A 17,158-nucleotide genomic window follows, 5' to 3' on the forward strand; every position below is an offset into this window, starting at 1 on the left:
GAGTAGAAACTTAAAAACTGGTAGCATGAATATTTCTATCAGATATTCTCCTTAAGGGCAGGGGGAAAATAGCTGAAAACTAGATCATAATGTACAGACAGTGGCAAAAGAAAAAAAAACATATCAAAGGCACTGAGAAATGCATAGGAATCTTCTTATATCACCTGGCCCCATGTAAGAGCAAGACTTGTTAAAGTTACTAAATGAATAGAACTGATCATCTTAAAGTCTTATTTGGATCTTCATTAGTGTTTCATACACTAATGTCTTGCGAAAGAACAGAAGTTAACAATTGAATACCAATGCCCTTTTGAAGATTCCTTCATTCCAAAACTATTGCAAGCTTGCTAGACAGGAAGCTCAATAACAAGACGTGGCAAGAAGGGCAGGCTTTGATTTTGTTGTTGGTTTTTGTTTTGTGTGTTTGTTTGTTGATTGGTTTTTGTTTTGTTTTGTCCTTGTAGAATATCCATAGAAATAAGAGAAGGTGAAATGTGCTCGAACCTTGGCAGACAGAGTGGCTAGAACTGTAGAGTCATGGGGGGCTTGTGATTACTTAGCCTAGTATATCAGATGAAACCCAGTACTTGCTGGTCTTGTCAGCTGGTCTATGGGTTTGGTTCAACCACATCTTACTCAATGTGAAGCCTTTGAAGGATGTTTTATTTGAGTTTATTAAAAACTTTCCCAAATAATACATGCACAAGGTAAAAAAATTTAAATAGTACAGAGGAACTTGAAATAAAAATGGTTTCCCACCCACCCTCTTTCTCTAGTCTCATTTCCTAGATGCTTTTAATAACATCTATTTTTGGATCTTCTGGTGGCTAACTTCCTACTTTTAAACAACATGTTTGAACAATAATTTCTTGACTTATTAACTTTAGACAATTTTTAATCTTTCACCATTACAAAAGATAAGGATATAACATACACCACCTTCACCTTTCCCCTGCCTACCCTTGTCCAAATGCTTGGTAGACATTCTTTTGAGGGTCTGATTTATAGCATGGACCAGCAAACTAACCATGCAACTGTGTTCCATTATCTGAAGGCAGCATCTTTTCATCCCCACTTTGAATATTTAAGTAGCCCCATTTTTCTTCTACTTCTCTTCTCTCAACTAACTCAGCCTTCGTTTTCTGCATCATCTGGTCAACATCCCTTTCCAGCTCTGTTCTGGGTGTAACATTAAATCTTTTAGGCTTTGTTAATAAGCTAATCAAAACTTTGACCATCCATAAGTGGCATCTATATTACTTGGCATATTAAAATACTTTTATCAAGCCAAGTGGAAGAAATTTATTTTCTCTACACTCCCAATGCCATGATGCCCGTATAAGGGAAAGGAAACATACCTACCACCAGTGCCCAGTCAAGTCTTTTCTCATACTTCATGAGAGTTTGACATCCTATCCCATTCTATTTTCCTTCATGGTTCAGCCACAATTTCTTGACATTTGTTTAATATTTGTGATTAAAGGCTCTATGCCTTCCATTATCTCCAAATGTCCCATTTTCTCAGGGCTACTCTGGCACATTCTTCACAAAGCTCAGAGTAGTGCTCTCTTCTTTCCTCTTATTCTTTGGACTTACACACACACACACACACACACACACACATGTATACACACACACACATATATATATTTTCTTTTAAATGGAAAACTTCTGAATAAGGGTACAAAGGAAGGAGGGAGAGTTTCTAAAGACTCACTTGCCCAAAAACGTTTTTCTTTTTGCATTACTCTTTACATTCTGTACTATATGGAGTTCTGGGAACAAAAGTTTTCAAAAGTCAACCATTGGTTCCTTGACTTCTAGCATTCAGGACTGCTACTGAAGTTGCCAGACTATTCTAAGATTTACTTCAGTTGGTTTTCCTTCCCTGGGCACTTCCAACATGTTCCTTCTAACCCTATTGTTCCAATTTTATTTAGGACTGTGCCTAGATGTGGTCAGTACTGGTCCCCTCAAACTGGTGCTCCTCAACTGTTTCTTATTGTTTTATTGTCCACATTCTCTCTGTCCTGTCTTCTGGAAACTCCTAACAGTTAAACAGTGGTTGTCTGTTCCCCTTTCCTTCTTTCCTATTGTTTGTTGTTGCGCCTCTGGGAGGATTCTTTCTATTTTGTTTTCCAGCCTATCTGCTGAATATTTATGTCAGTCTAGTTTTGCTCTTAAAATGTTCAGGATTTTCTCTTAGTATATATTTTTAACAAATGCATCTCAAGTCTCTCTGGAGAGAGGGTCAGAATCTTACAGTTTTTTTTCTGTATAAATTGTGTTTCTTTTAGTTTATATTTTTTCAACCCTTTTATGTCTAAGTGTTTATTTCCCATATGCTTCGTCCTTGGTCCCTTCTATGTATGAATATTTGTATCAGAAAATCCACATTGAGAACCTCTGTTAACTATCATCTGTTAAATGACTCCTGTTTGTCCAGCAAATCTCTGCTATGCCTAGAAGCTTTAGGTATGTGAGTAAGAGTCCCAACTCTGAGAAGAAAATTACCTGACAGGCTAGTGGGGCACATTTTTCCAGGAAAAGAGTATCATTTGGAGCACTAATTCTTTACCTCTCCTCAGGTGGTTTATTTGATTTCTTTATTCAAACAACAATAACAATAACAGTTTCACTAGTATCAATGGTAGGTTTTCTGTGTTCTATGTACAAGAGTTAGGGCTGAGTAGAACGGGGGTTAATTTACAACTGGTACAATTATTTAGTAGCTAGAAGTGCTCAAGTCTCTTTGGGGTTCCAGTGTTTGGATCAGTGTATTCTGTCTGAAATGGGCGGCCATGTTTCTCACTCATTATTTCTCTTCATTTACTTTCTCTCTTCCAGAAATTTGTTGAGATCTTCTCCAACCAAATGCTTTTAGTTTCCTTTGCTGAGAGGTCTCAGTTTTCCTGGACTGTATTCTTGGACTTCAGTTTCAGTGAGGCCTGGGAAAGGAGGGAAGGCAAACTTACATGTTTAGTCCATCATCTCAAATCTGGAGTTTGACAGGGGAAGAGCATAGGGAACTTTATTGAAAAGATCCCAGGCTTGATTGCTGAAAGTAGATGAAAGGGGTGGGAGTGGGAATGGAGAAAGCTTACTCTAAGAGATTGAGGATAAGTCTCTGAGGAAACGAAGCCTCTAGGAATTTGGGAAGTCAGGGACTTCACTGATGAGCCACATTATTCAAAATCTAATAAACCCCAAATTCCCTTCCTGGTACTCAGGGAAGAATGATGATCTCAGGAACCAGAGCCTAGAAGAGTTGCCTGATGCTAATGGTTCACTCTCTTTTCTACTGGGAAGCATATTTGGAGCCTGATTTAAGTTCTTCCTCTTCACCGATGTTTAGGAGAAGCAGAATCTTTTTGTCCTGCTAAGTTTAGATAGAGACTATGTATGAAGGGCACAGAGTCTGGCAAGCAGGAGTATAAATGTTCGGTGTTGCTGATTTGTTTCTTTATTTGATTATTCAAAGCACCATAATTATGAACACTCATTCTGTAATCACAATGCATGGCTTCAAAATAATAGACCTACCACTATTAGCAATAGAGTCTTACATAATTTACTTAATTTCCATAAAATTCAGCTCTTTTATTCCTAAAATAAGGGTGATAATAGTTTCTACTTCATAAGATTATTCGGACAATTAAATAGCATAACATATATATATATATATATATATATATATATATATATATACCAATATAATGCTTGGCACATACTCAATATGTGATAATTGATAATAATTATTTCAAAGATGTTCAAAATCCCTATATGATAGATATATATGAAATAAATCTAGGATTGAGAAGTTGTACAATAAAGACACACACACACACACACACACACACACACACACACGTCTTCTAGTCTCTGCATTCACTCACTTACAAGCTATGCAAATAAAACGGATTATACTAAAATAAATAAACAAAAAGAAATCAGAAAATTGGTGGTGCACAACATCAATCCTAGATATAACATTAATTAAAATCATAAAAGAAACTTTAAATTAAATGGGGGGAACCAAGAGATCTTTGAATGTATACTAATTAAATAAAAGTTGGATTAGCTCTGTGGAATTTCTTGTTTCAAAGTCAAGTTTTCCATAAATGTAGAGTCAGTAAACCCCAACAGCAATTATGTCTTAAATTGCCACTATGGGAATATAAATAACATTTAAAAGCTGGGTGTCTATTGTTTTCTAAACAATGTCTATTGATGGTTAAACACTATCTTAGGATTGCTCTAGATTTTGCCAAGATCTCTTCTCTGAATTCTATGAAAGCAGGAATTAAAGCTGAAAGAACTGGATAAAGAGGTCAAATGTCAATAGCTGTAAAAGACAAAAGAAAAAGGACTACATTGTGAATGAGGGTGTGGCTGTGCACACCCGTAACACCAGCACTTGGATGCCAAGGATGAAAAAGCATTGCCCTACCTATCATAGAGAGGCCCTGTCTGAAGCATCCAGCAAAATACTACAATGTCAGCTTGGAATCTTTCCTTTAGATTCATAAAGTTATGCAGCAGAGTTATTTTAGAGGTTGAAATGTATACTATAGGACAGGATAGGGCGGATAAGAGTCATTTAAGTTTATTTAATGTGTTTGTGTGGGTGGGGGTCAGAGGACACCATGCAAGAGATAGGTCTCCCGCTGTGCGAGCTCTGAGGACTGAACTCAGGTTTTGGGTCTTGGCAGCAAGTGTCTTTACCCACTGAGTCCTCTCTCGGGCACTTGATAACAGTTATGTACTGTATATGGCAAAAAATTACAAATGATTGTGAATGTTCTCGGCCTGAAGAAATGATAGATATTGGAGGAGACTGGTGTGCTTTGTCTAATTCAAGTATTAAAAAGTATATTCATATTAAATGATATATTGTTAATATATGTGGGCTTTATATTTATGTATCAGTTTAAAAAATTAAAAGTTTATCTGTTACTAGCACCTAAAATTAAAGTTTAGTTCCAGAATGTTGTTGGGTTAATTAGATAACAAAATTGGCAAATGATGTTTTCTCAATACCCACTAACCTCCCTAATCACTTTTAGAGGCATTGTATAACTCCCAATAATCATATGAAATAGATCCCAATGTATATTATGAGGCCATAAAGTCACGGAGAAGTCAAGGATCTTGCTGGTAACATACAAATGGTCAATTAAAGACCTGGAATTTGGGCACAAGGAGTCTAAGAGAAAGGCTGATGTTAACTTCTGAGCTGTGGGACCTAATGGGCCAGCATGAAATGGAACCACCCTTTAGTTGGCATCCACCAAACAGTCCGTAAGCTTCTTTAAAACCATCAGTCAGCCTCTCCATGTCCACCGCAAGAGGCAGAGACTTTTATACCTGTCCCAAAGCCACAGAGGCCAAGGCTCCATGGCTCATCAAGATGGCCGGAAAGAAACAAATTCCCAAGCTCCCAGCGCTAGGCCAATACAGGGTCAGCAGGGTGCCTGACAACTGAGAAGCAGAAGGGTCCGGCTCATAAGCACAGGCCTTGTTCTTAAGAAATTCTGGCTTCATTTTGTGCTGTGTTCTTAACCTACTTCCTAGAGACAGAAGTTGGTCATAAGACACAGGAGCAAGGAATTAAGAGGTGAAAGCTAGAACTTTAGAAGACAGAGGTAGAGGAAAAAAAAAAACATCTCTGCCTACCTCCCAAACCTCTCTACCCGCCACCTCGATGGGCACTCCTTACAACTGTGTGAGAAGATACAATTTCATTATATTTTCTTTCCATTCAGGCAGATAGGCTAAGCTTGTAGCCACTTCTTTCTGGATAGGCCAGGCCCAGGCCTCAAAGAACGGAGCCAGATTCTTCTGCACTTGCTGGGAGAACATCTTGACCCAGAGATTCATTTTGTTGACGTTGTCTGTGGGCGAGTTCGTTGTCTGGTTTCTGTACTCAGTGAAGAGACGAATAAATGGCTCCCACCCAAAGGCCTCTTGAAGCTAGAAAGGGAAAGTTGGAAGTAAGTGAGACATCCAATCTACAGAAAGAAGGTCCAACACATAAGTGATCTTAACGAGCTCAATGTGCTAAACTTTACCTTTGCATCCATCACTAAGCATTTGGTCTGCTGGCCTCATGCCCTACTCTGATTTTCTAATCTTAAGAAAAATGTTGAGGCTAGCACGGTGCTTGCAGACCCCCAGTGAGTGATGGGTAGGGAAACAGCTCCAGGGCTTAGTGTTTCCTGCCACTGTCACCGTCTATCCGCTCATGAGATCATGAATGGAGTAATGTGATTGACACACAGGGATTTAAAAATTGTCGGGGTGGAACAAGCCTTATTATCTTTCCCAGTAGCAAGGTTAAATTCCAATAGCTTGGAAAGCCACACGATTCTCAGTCATCCTCACATTAATTCACAAGGCCACTAAAAACGGCCTTTGGAAAAGGAAGTGACTCAAGTGGGTGTCTCTAGACAGTCCAGTTAATTAGAACAAAAAATGAGCGTTAGATTGCCACTGGAAAGAGTCGCATGGCTTCTTTGACAGTAACTTTCATGAGACTATTGGAAAGAGCCCAGGCTAGCCAGGATCACAGGGCTTTGCAGTCAAGGGGCCACATGGTAGTTACCAGAGCCAACATGTCTTCATTTCATGGATGAGCAAAGTCATTCATGCAAGGAGAAAGTAGCAGTGAGCATGGACAGAGAAGGATTTGAACAGGTGCAAGAATCAGAATAAATCATGCCTGGCTTGAATCTAACATGATGTCACTCCCCACAGTGATCTAGGGACTGATCTCAGGCACTGGGACTGAAAACCAGGGCACTGAATGACAGTTCAAAGTCAAGGTAAACCTCCAAACTCAAGGCAGAGAGGAATCCTGGGTTGCCTACATATGGTGGAATCTGTGGCAAAGTCAAGCTCTAGTAAGGAGACAATATATACATCTAAGGAAAAATTGAATCTAAGGAAAAATAGCCCGTTATAGAATCTGTGATGAGAGTTGCCTGATAGCTGCAAATAGGAAAGGTTGGCTTCAGTCATTGGTTTGCCTGGCTTTAAAGCCACAGAGAAAAAAGTGTATTTGTAGTAATCTATGTGCCTCAGCCAGGTTTAAGATGTTTTTTAAGTGCTATGCTCTTGTGCCTCTCAACAGGGGTACAGATGACATTATTTTTTTTTTCGGAGCTGGGGACCGAACCCAGGACCTTGCACTTGCTAGGCAAGCGCTCTACTGCTGAGCTAAATCCCCAACCCCTTACAGATGACATTATTAAGTCAGTTCAGGGCTGTGCACTTTGCAGTGTCATACAAAATACTGTACCAAGAGGCATCATTACATGCTGTTATCCCCAGATTCTCTTATTCTCAAGTAGCTGAGTGTGGGAGGCCGATGCAGCGGTGGTCTCTGGGGTCGCTACCTTACCATTTAATTATGGGGCCTTGGTAGTCCCACTTGTATCACCCTCCAGTCTTCCCCAGTACCTGTAGGTACGTTTCCAACGCAGTCCAGGCATTCCAGTTTTTCACATTGGGTCCCTTGCTTAAATACATTCGGACTCTCTTCTCCCGAACAGGGGGCCATAGCGCAATGTTGGCACGGCTTCGAGGTATGCCCAGAACTGTTTCATGCACATAAACACACCACAGGTTGCATGTGGCTTCCGTAGTATGTGGGGGGAACTCCCACTCCTGCCTCTGCTGGTTGCGGCCCAGCTCATGCACAGGACCCCACAGTCCCTTGGTCCGGATGAGCTTCTCACTGATGAGCTCCTGCACTGACTCCAGATGGCACATGATGGGGTACCCTGCATGCATCCAGCCTGGGGACACAGAAGAGAGGGAGAAGGTCAGAATCCTCCCATTCTGAGGAAGGATCAGAGGAATCAGAGGGGTCAGGTATAGATCATGAGAACAAGGCTCATTAAACCAACGGACTGGGACTCATGGAATTTGCACAGATTATAGAGCCTACAGGAGTCTAACCCAGATCCCCTGCCTATACGTCATAGCTGAGTAACTCGGTGTTTTTGTGGAAATCCTAACAGTGGGAAGGGGGGCTGTTCCTGACTGCTTTGTCTACTTGTGGGACCCTTTTGCCCCTCCTGGGTTGCCTTGCCCAGTCTTGATGTGATGGCATGTGCCTGGAATGTAGCTTATTATGTTTTGTTTGGTTGATATCCCTGGGAGGCCTGCTCTTGCTTGAGGGGACATGGAGTGGGGTGGAACTGGGGGATAGAGGAAGTAGGGAAGAGAGATGGGAGGTACGGGCTAGAGACAGGGGCGGGAGAAACTGGCCAGGATGTAATGTGTGAGAGAGGATAAAAAATACTTTAAAAACAAACAAAAGAATCCCCCCCCCACCTCATCACTAAATTTGTCTCTGAACCGTTTCTTTTCCCAGTAGCCCAGGCCCCTTCTAACACCCATACTGCTCCAAGATACCATGTAAACCCAGACACTCGCAGGCTTTTCCCTCTGCTCATTCTGTACTGACGTTTTCCCCCTTGCCCCGACTTGAGCCCTGGGGAGGACAGGTTGCTGAGGACCATTCATACTGTTATGTGAGTGTCCTGCTTTGGGGAGCAGGGTAGTGATGGTATAGATGCGATGTGAGGCTGTGTAAGGGTGCCTCCACCCTGTTCTTAGATATGGAATTAAATACATTGATACAAGATCACTCATGCAGTGTAAAATCAAGGATTCGAGAAATTTTGATGGTGTTTCCATGCTGTACCCGCAGCCTTTGTTTAAGCTTCTTGGTTCCTTTGCAAATAGTTCTTTGTTCAGAGTTTTCCAGGACTCTCAACTAGGTCAAGGCCCTCTCTTATATTTTCCCACTGCTTTAAAATTCCCTAGAGGCACCTCAGGTCGCATCTCTCGATGTTTTTGACGAAACTTCTTGACATGCTGACATAAGGTACTATTTATTTCATGTGTAAGTCTTCCCTTTTCCGTTTAAACAGCAAGGAATATAGCTACATGTCTTGTTAGCAAAACATTTTTACTCTCCTTGCCTTCTAGTGGGTGAACACACACACACAGAGCTTCTGGGGCACCCACCTACTGAGATCTGAACATCAGCCACTATCCTCTGTGGCAGCCGCAAAGGGAAGGGCTCGCCTCCCAACTTAGCCACAGCCTGCATCACCTCATCCCAGAGGCGGAGCAGTGGCTCAGGGTTCTCCAGAGTTCGAAGATTTGCAGCAGGCACAGTCAAGATGAGGTTGTCAGTGGCCAGTTCTCCCCACGGACCTGGATATTCCAGGAGATGCCTCTTCCACTCTTCCTTGGATGTCTCCCCTATAAAGAAAGTCAATAGAAGTAGTGCCTTGAAATACCTTTCCCCAAGTCCTTTAAGTTCAAACATACATACAACTTTGACTCCAGATGAGAACCGCAAGCTAAGAAACAGCTACATCCCTTTTCTCCACCCCTTTTGGAAGACCCTATATGTGTGACTTATTTATTCTTCCTTGCACCAAAGCAGAACGTAAAGAAAACAGTCATCTCCCTCCACTTGTCTACATCTCTTGTATTGAGTAGACCCAGACACCTCTTCCTTTTCAGCCTCTCCCACCGCTCAGTGTGAACCTTATAGTGTCTACTTACCTAGCTTGTAGAATGGAGCACGAACGGCTCCCTTCACTGTGAGGGGCACAGTACCCAGTTTGCTATTCTGAGGCACAATGATATAGAGGAGACCACCCCAGAGGCAGGTGATTGATTTCATGGGTTTATCCAAGCAACACCGGTTAATCACAAGGGGGCCTCGGAAGAGCTTGCTGGCCCTGGTCAGGTCATCAGTGTGACAGCCAATTTGTATCTGGAGCAGAGAAATCACCCTCAGTCACATGGAGTACATGGGTGGCACAAGAAAACATAGGAGGCAGACTCAGAAGGGTCATTAGGTTATGACCCCATGTACCGCTGATGCTGTCATGTATAACAGTATGAAAATCATAGCATTTCTTGAGTTCACATGTACTAAGTTATGAGATGGAAAGTAAACTACTATTCACTGACTGAATATCTACAAAATAACAGTTAACCTTCCATTCAAGGCATTTCCTAGTCCCGATTGTATGATGTAAGTTGAAAGAACAAATTTTAAGAGTAGAGATTGCTATTCTGAGGGAAGATGGTTTAGACTCCTGGGCTCTAAGATGTATCATTTTGATATATTTTGTTATATATCAAAACACATTTTTCTCAGCATTAAGAAGGGAAAGGTGTTTACAAAAACTGCCCCAAACAGCCAGTAGGGTTTTTCACAGACCACCAACAATGCCAGTTGGGATAGCAAGATAACAAGATAACAAGATAGCAAGATAACAATGCCAGTTGGGATAGCAAGACCATTTGAATTTTGCATCATTTGGTGAGATGGGGAGTGGCCTTACCTTCAGATCAGCAGAGGCAGCATCTTCAGGCAAGGAGACATCTATGACTTGCCTTCCAGGTATGTAGAGTCCAGTGCTCATCCAGCAGTATCGGGTGCCTGCCAAAGCACAGGAAGGGCAGGCTTCAACCCTGCTCCGTACAGTGCTGTACGGACCCCTCGTGACTTCAGCTGCTCCTTTCCCCACCATGTTGCTGTGACCTTTCAAACACTGCCCAGTACCTGACCCCTATCATCTTGAAGAGGAAGGCAATGAAGGATAGTGATGACCAAACCTGCCAACACTGCAGCAATCTCATGTCCCTGTTTTGCAGATGCCCGTAAAACCAAGCTCTCGTCCTTCTGCCATACCTGGATTGGTGCAGTTGACATCCACGGTGATGGGAGACTCTGAGGGGCGTAGGTAGCAGCTGCTGTACACATCTTCAATTTCTGGGATTAGCAGTGAGAGGTCACTTCCAGAATGGGCCAGACCTGTGGCCAGGGAAAGCATGGCCCCCCGACAACAGTCATTGATGACCGGGTTCTCTCTGGTTGCCACTGGAAGCCGGTAGCGACTCAGCAGCTTCCGCAGGAGTCTGTGCACGGACATGTAAGCAGGGATCTCCTCTGCAGGAATCTGCAGGAAAGTTGCCCCGTCTGGGCCCAGCTTGGCTAGCCAGCCTTTCTCCACATTTCCTCTTTTCCTGCCCATTATCACCTGGAACTCTGCCAGGGTAGATCGGAAGTGATAGGTCCTTGTTCCTGCTCTAGGGATATGGAAAGGTCCTGGATTGAGGCTTTGGCTTGTGATGCTGATACCAAAGGCATTGAGGAGCAGGTTTCCTGGGAATCTAGCCAGTGGGGACACTCCTGGGTTCTTAAAAGCCCACCACCAGGCTTGGGTTCCAACAAACAGCCCACCACCCTCAGCTACAAACTCCTGTAGTTCCTTAACTCCCACATCACTTGTGGGTTCGAAGCAATAGACACTTGCATCACTGGTCAGTTGGGGCTCAATGCTGGTGTCTATACCCCCTACTGCAAGCAGACCACTTAGTGTTCTCAGCTCGGTCTGTACCACAATCTTGCCTCTGCGGCCGCCATCTAGCCAGCGGACAGCATTGAGCAGAAAGGGGCCGAGTTTACCCACAGTGAATAATACCTTATGACCAGTTACAACCACCCGACCCCGCCCATAGCGGGCAGCAGCTATCACACAGCCATGGTGGGTATCTAGCCCCAAAGGAAAAGCCAAAGACCCATGCACTAGTAGCTGGGATGGGAAGCAGTCCGAGTTGGTGATATCCAGGTTTGAGATGCCGTGTAGAAGCTCATCTCTGTCTTCTGAGAGGTCATCTTCACAACTGCAAAAGACACATTCATGTTCCTGGTTAGGAGGACCACTCTACTTGTAGTTCCTTTAAGATTGCCTGCTGCACAAGGGCACTCACTATTGCTTTAATTAATCTTGTTTTCAGTTATTGTAGAAGATCTGGGACAACAGAGTGGATGGAAAGTTTTTGGGGAAGGAGACACAAGATCTCTATTAATTCTGTTATGTTCATTTTCAAATCACCATTTCTTCAAAGGAAACTCTATGGAAAAAAATCTTGCTGTGTTTATCGGATACTAAACTTAAGATAGCACATTCTAGACTGAATGTTTATTCCACCCATGTTTTCCAGAATACAAAGAATTAGGTGAGGAATTATGTTTTTATTCTTATAATGAGTCTTACTGATACATTTCACACCACTAATGTTATAAAGGAAAAGTCTGTGGAAAACAGAGTTCATGCAGTCAGCGAAGAGTCAGTTTCTTAGAAGATGGGGTTGGGGTTAGTCATTAGCCTTGACTCTCATGAGACCTGTGGTTCCTTAGACCACTACCTACATCTAAAACTTCACCTGTGTGTTGCTTGCCCAACATGAGTGCTGGAATGCTGTGGGGTTTTGCTCAGCACTGGTGTTTTTCCTAATCATAATACATGCCCTTTCCTGCTGAGGACCTTAAGCTACTTATAAATGCCAAAGGGAGAATGAGTCCTGGATGCTTAGGATGATTTCCATACACTTGCAGTTCCAGAATCGAATCTGTCACTTCTGTTAGGGATCAAGCTATGGCAGTCATGTGTCAGGAGCCAGCATAGGGGTGGAGAATGGATTTTCAGTCCCAGTGCTGTTCAGAGCTCTGACTAAATGATGAGAAACTGGAGTCTTGCAGCAGATTGGCCTTCTACTATCTTGGGGCAACACCCAAGAAAATCATTTTTCTGGCTCTGATTTTACTTCTCTTTCATGGTCTTCTGAGATGGGATAGAAAATAGAGATGAACTTGCAGTACAACAGGGCACGAGTCAGCAAAGTGGGAGAGGGGGTATTTATATTGGACACCACATAAAGGGATCAGATGAATCAGAAACCTCCAGGAACAGAAGAGTGCGGGATGCATGTAAGAGAAGGTGAAGGAACAACAGGGCCAGGGTGATCAATTGTTTGTGACAATAAGTCACAGGCACCAGTAAAGATCAGTCCAGAATTCCGGTGCACCTTACAGTGGACAAAAATCACCACATATCACAGCATACAGATGCTCAACAGGCATATAAAAAGGTGCTTGCCACCATTACTCACAATGGAAACAGAATTAAAATTCACAATAAGGTATGGATCCCCATCTACTAGAATGAGTATTATCAAATGTCAAAAAATATCAAGTCTGATGATGACTTGAAGAACAGGGAATTCTTGCACACTGTTGGAAGGAATGTAAACTAGTAGGACCAATATAGAAAGTGGTTTGGGAAGTCCTTGAATTGACCCAGGCAATTCTCTATTGGGTGTATACCCAAAGCAAATAAGATCAGTGCCTTCCAGACCCCCATGTTCTTTGAAGCATTTTTACAATAGCCAAGATAAAGAAGAAAATCTCAGCGTACGTGCTGGTGAGAGGTTCGCTTGTTATGTGAAGTTTTGGCGAGAACATTATTTAATTTCCCTTGGGTTATACTTAGGAAGGAGATGGCTGAATCCTATCAATCTTTCCATTTTGTGGTCCTGTACATTGTCTTCCACAGCAATCTTTGTCTAATGTGGGGTTGCAAGTGGTTTCTTGTGTGTGTGTGTGTGTGTGTGTGTGTGTGTGTGTGTGTGTGTGTGTGTGTGCGCGCGCGCGCTGTAACAAAAAAAGTTTTTCAATTTTTCTTTTGTTCTTGGGTCTGGATCTATTTTTGAGTATTTTGTGTGAAATGGGTTAAGGATCAAAGTCCATCTTTCCCATAAGGGTATCTCGTTGTTCCTGATCCGTATGTTGAAAACACTGCTTTTTCGTCACTGAGCAAATCTCTCTGGACTATGTGGTCTGTTTCAGTGACTGATCTGTCTACCCTTATGCCAGTTTCACAATGTTTCAATCACACAGTTCATTTCACCTCTTTTCAGTACACAGGCATTGGAGTATCCATTCGCCAGATGGGTGAATATAGTGCAGAGAGAGGGTCTCTGAGAGCAGGTGAGATGGCTCAGTGGATGAAGGTATTTTCTGTACAATCCTAGAGACATAAGTTTGAATTAAAATCCCTAAAATCCATGTGAAAGACAAAGGACAGCACTGATTCTATTTTCTTCTGACCTCCACACACGTGCTTGCACATGCTCGTCCATCCTCCATACTTCTCTCAAGTATACAATAATAACAATAATAATAATAATGATAAATGTAAAAAGATAGTTTCATAATTCTTTGATTAGAATATATTGTATAATTGTTAGATTTTTATTACTATCTATTGTATACTAATAATATACTTAATTTATAAATTAAACTTTAGTACATTTAGCTATGTATAGAATAGTCCATTTTCCAATTTTTCTTGTCTTAAAGAACTTGTGGAGTGCTTTCGATATAATGCTGAAGAGAAAGGATGACCACAGTCCTTGCTTTGTTCTCGTTTCTAAGGTAGACACAGTTACCCTTTTATCCTTAATAATATTTCTCTAGCTGGATATATACAAAGGCACACACCTGTAATCCTACAACTTGGGAGGTGGAGGCAGCAGGATTTATGGAGTCCAAGGCCAGATTTAGCTTCATAGCACTTCAAGACCAGCCTGTGTTTTATGAGACCCTTTCTCAAAAAAGCCCAATGAAACAAAATAAAATCAACTGGACAAAGTGAGGTTTTGAGCTGCATGCCTCTTAGATGGAGTCTGTTGATGTGTTATCATGATTGAGTAATCTTGTTAAGCATTTTGTGTGTATTCATTGAATTGCATGACCTTCTTATTCTTAACATTATCATGCTAAATTAACTAGGCTTCTGATTGCTAACCCAGTAACTTATACCCAGAAGAACCGAATTTTGCTATGATCTCTCTCTATATTTAATATATTAAGCTATTTCACTTATTAATATTTAATCAAGAACTTTGCATCTATATTAATGAATATTGCTCTATGGGTTTCCTTTCCTTAGTCTTTTTTTTCACTTTATTGTTTTGTTTGTGTGCGTATGAGTGAGTGAGTGCACATGCATATGCAAATGCAAAAGATTGGTATCATGTTAGGTACCTTCCTCAATCAATCACTTTCTTTCTTACTTTCTGAGACAGGGTCTCTTCGTGGATCCAGGCTTATCAACTGAGCCGGACCACCTGGCCAGTAAGCTCAGGACATCCTCCTGTTTTTCTTCCTCAATTTTCAGATTACAGGTATGCTACCCTGGCTGACTCCCTCTCCCCGCACCATGGATTTAAGGGAATCCAACTCAGGTCTTAATCATGCTTACATCACAAGCATTTTCCCTACTGAAACCATCTCACCAGCCCTTTCTCTAATTTTCGTACAACAGAAATGCTCGTGAAACAATAGAGTTGGGGGTGCTTTCCTCCTATGTTCTGGAAGAGTCTCTGTGTGGGATTCTTATTATTTGCTTCTTCAAAGCTTGATAAAATTCATCAGTAAGTCTATCAGGGACTGGGGAGCAGTTGTGCTCTTGCTGATTTTTAAATATATATATTTATATACATATATATATACATATATATTAAAATTCAAAACAGTAGGGAAGTTGTATAATACAGTTTCTTTCTATCTTTGACATAACTACTGAAAAAGTGTTAAACAACCCAGTTACACTTGATAGAGCTAAGGCCTTAAGACAGGTTAAGTACTAGTTACTAAAGTTCTTAGCTAAACAGGTGGCAAATGCCTATCAGACCACTTAGAATGCTGAGGTAGAGCGGACACTAGTGTAAGGCTAGACTGGACTTTATATTGAGCTCTGCCAATGAACTAAAATGACTAACTTTTTGTTATTATTATTATTATTATTATTATTAATTATTATTATTGCAAAGACTAATACAGTTTTGATTGGTCTATAACTCATTATATAGGTCGGGCTGGTCTGAACTCACTATGTAGAGATTTGCCTACATCGGCTTCCTGAGTGATGAATTAAAAGCATGCCTGAAAAACTCTTTATCAATTTTACTTGCTTTTCTGTTAATGACTACTAGAATTCAAACCAGTAAATCACCTTTTGTATAATATTGGGGTGCTTTAATTACAATTCAATTTATTTTAGTATATATTGTCTTTTTTTCTTATGTTTAGTTTCATATTGTGGCTATTGAGAAGTCTGTCCAATTCATTTAAGTTAACGAATTCATTGGCATAAATTGTATAAGTAGTTATCTATTACCCTTAAATGTCTATAAATCCACCTTAATGACCCTCCTTCCATTGAAATTCTTAATTGTCTCCTGTTGTTATGATCAGCTTATCCAATGGCTTATTACTTTATTGATTTTTTCCCATTAAGTAATTATTGGTTTTCCTGATTTACTCTATTCTACACTTTTTCAATACATAACTAGCAACAACCTCTAAGGATTTGTAGATCCCTATGGCAAATACTTATCTACACCTGCCTGATATTTTCCAAGCCACTTGTGGAGATTAGCTAATGTTTATCTTCAACTTTTAAAATTCTGAAATCTTTTTGGTAATCTGAAAGTCAAAAGATTTTTCTGTTGCCAATATCATTTCACGAATAATCAGGCTAGAAAAGACACACATAAATTTGAAAGCTGGCTAATTCAAGTTTCAGCGTAGTATTTAAGCAAAAGTATTTATTTAGAGCACTTGGGTATTCAGAACATGAGCATTTCTCTGACATCCATTTCTGCAAATGCCTGATGACTTTGGGAACACCCAACGGTCTTTCTAACCAAGAGATCCATAGCCTGAAAGGGAATGGTGCCCTAAAAAGGAACCCAGAGGTCCTACTCCAACACTCCTCTTCTAGATGGAAAGAGTTGGAAGGACATTCTAAGGACACATCATACAGTTACTGGCCTCAGATCCCAGTTTCCAGATTCTTCTGCACTACAATGCACAACATCTTGCTACACAGTTACTCGGTTTTTAAATGTCTTTACTGCCATTAGAGATACTTCTGTGCACTGATGTTCAGATTTTTGTAACTCATCTTAATGTGTAAATCTGAAATTTATCTTAAGAAATAATATATGTCACAGGACATAATCAATAAACTCTGGAATAACTAATGTATAAATAGACAAAAAAGATTGAACTCCTTGTAGAAGCCCCAATTCTGAGTTAAAATCAAACAAGATTCCTTCTTACCAAAAATACAGGGTCACAGATTGATGGGTTAATTTGTCATGAATATTTATTAATTTAGCTTATTCATCATCCCTCTAAAGGCCTTACTGTATTTTCCTCACCCAATCTGACTCCTTTGTTTCCATCAATCAGAAATAACAGTATTAA

General features: G+C 41.0%; 1 protein-coding gene across 1 annotated transcript in view; it reads right to left on the minus strand.

Annotated features, from left to right (window-relative positions):
* Window positions 1-642: 642 nt before the first annotated feature.
* The window catches only part of LOC116903904 (TRPM8 channel-associated factor 1), a 43,064-nt gene continuing 26,548 nt past the window's right edge, over window positions 643-17,158 (minus strand). The window contains exons 3-9 of the mRNA XM_032906672.1: window positions 10,730-11,724; window positions 10,380-10,477; window positions 9,589-9,802; window positions 9,040-9,279; window positions 7,462-7,799; window positions 5,677-5,973; window positions 643-2,948 (exon numbers count right to left, since the gene is read on the minus strand). Coding sequence (XP_032762563.1) covers window positions 5,716-5,973; window positions 7,462-7,799; window positions 9,040-9,279; window positions 9,589-9,802; window positions 10,380-10,477; window positions 10,730-11,724 — 2,143 coding nt within the window. The 3' untranslated portion in view covers window positions 643-2,948; window positions 5,677-5,715. The remainder of the gene's footprint in view (window positions 2,949-5,676; window positions 5,974-7,461; window positions 7,800-9,039; window positions 9,280-9,588; window positions 9,803-10,379; window positions 10,478-10,729; window positions 11,725-17,158) is intronic.

This window comes from Rattus rattus, chromosome 6 (genome assembly GCF_011064425.1).
Source record: "Rattus rattus isolate New Zealand chromosome 6, Rrattus_CSIRO_v1, whole genome shotgun sequence".
In the NCBI taxonomy this organism is placed as follows: domain Eukaryota; kingdom Metazoa; phylum Chordata; class Mammalia; order Rodentia; family Muridae; genus Rattus; species Rattus rattus.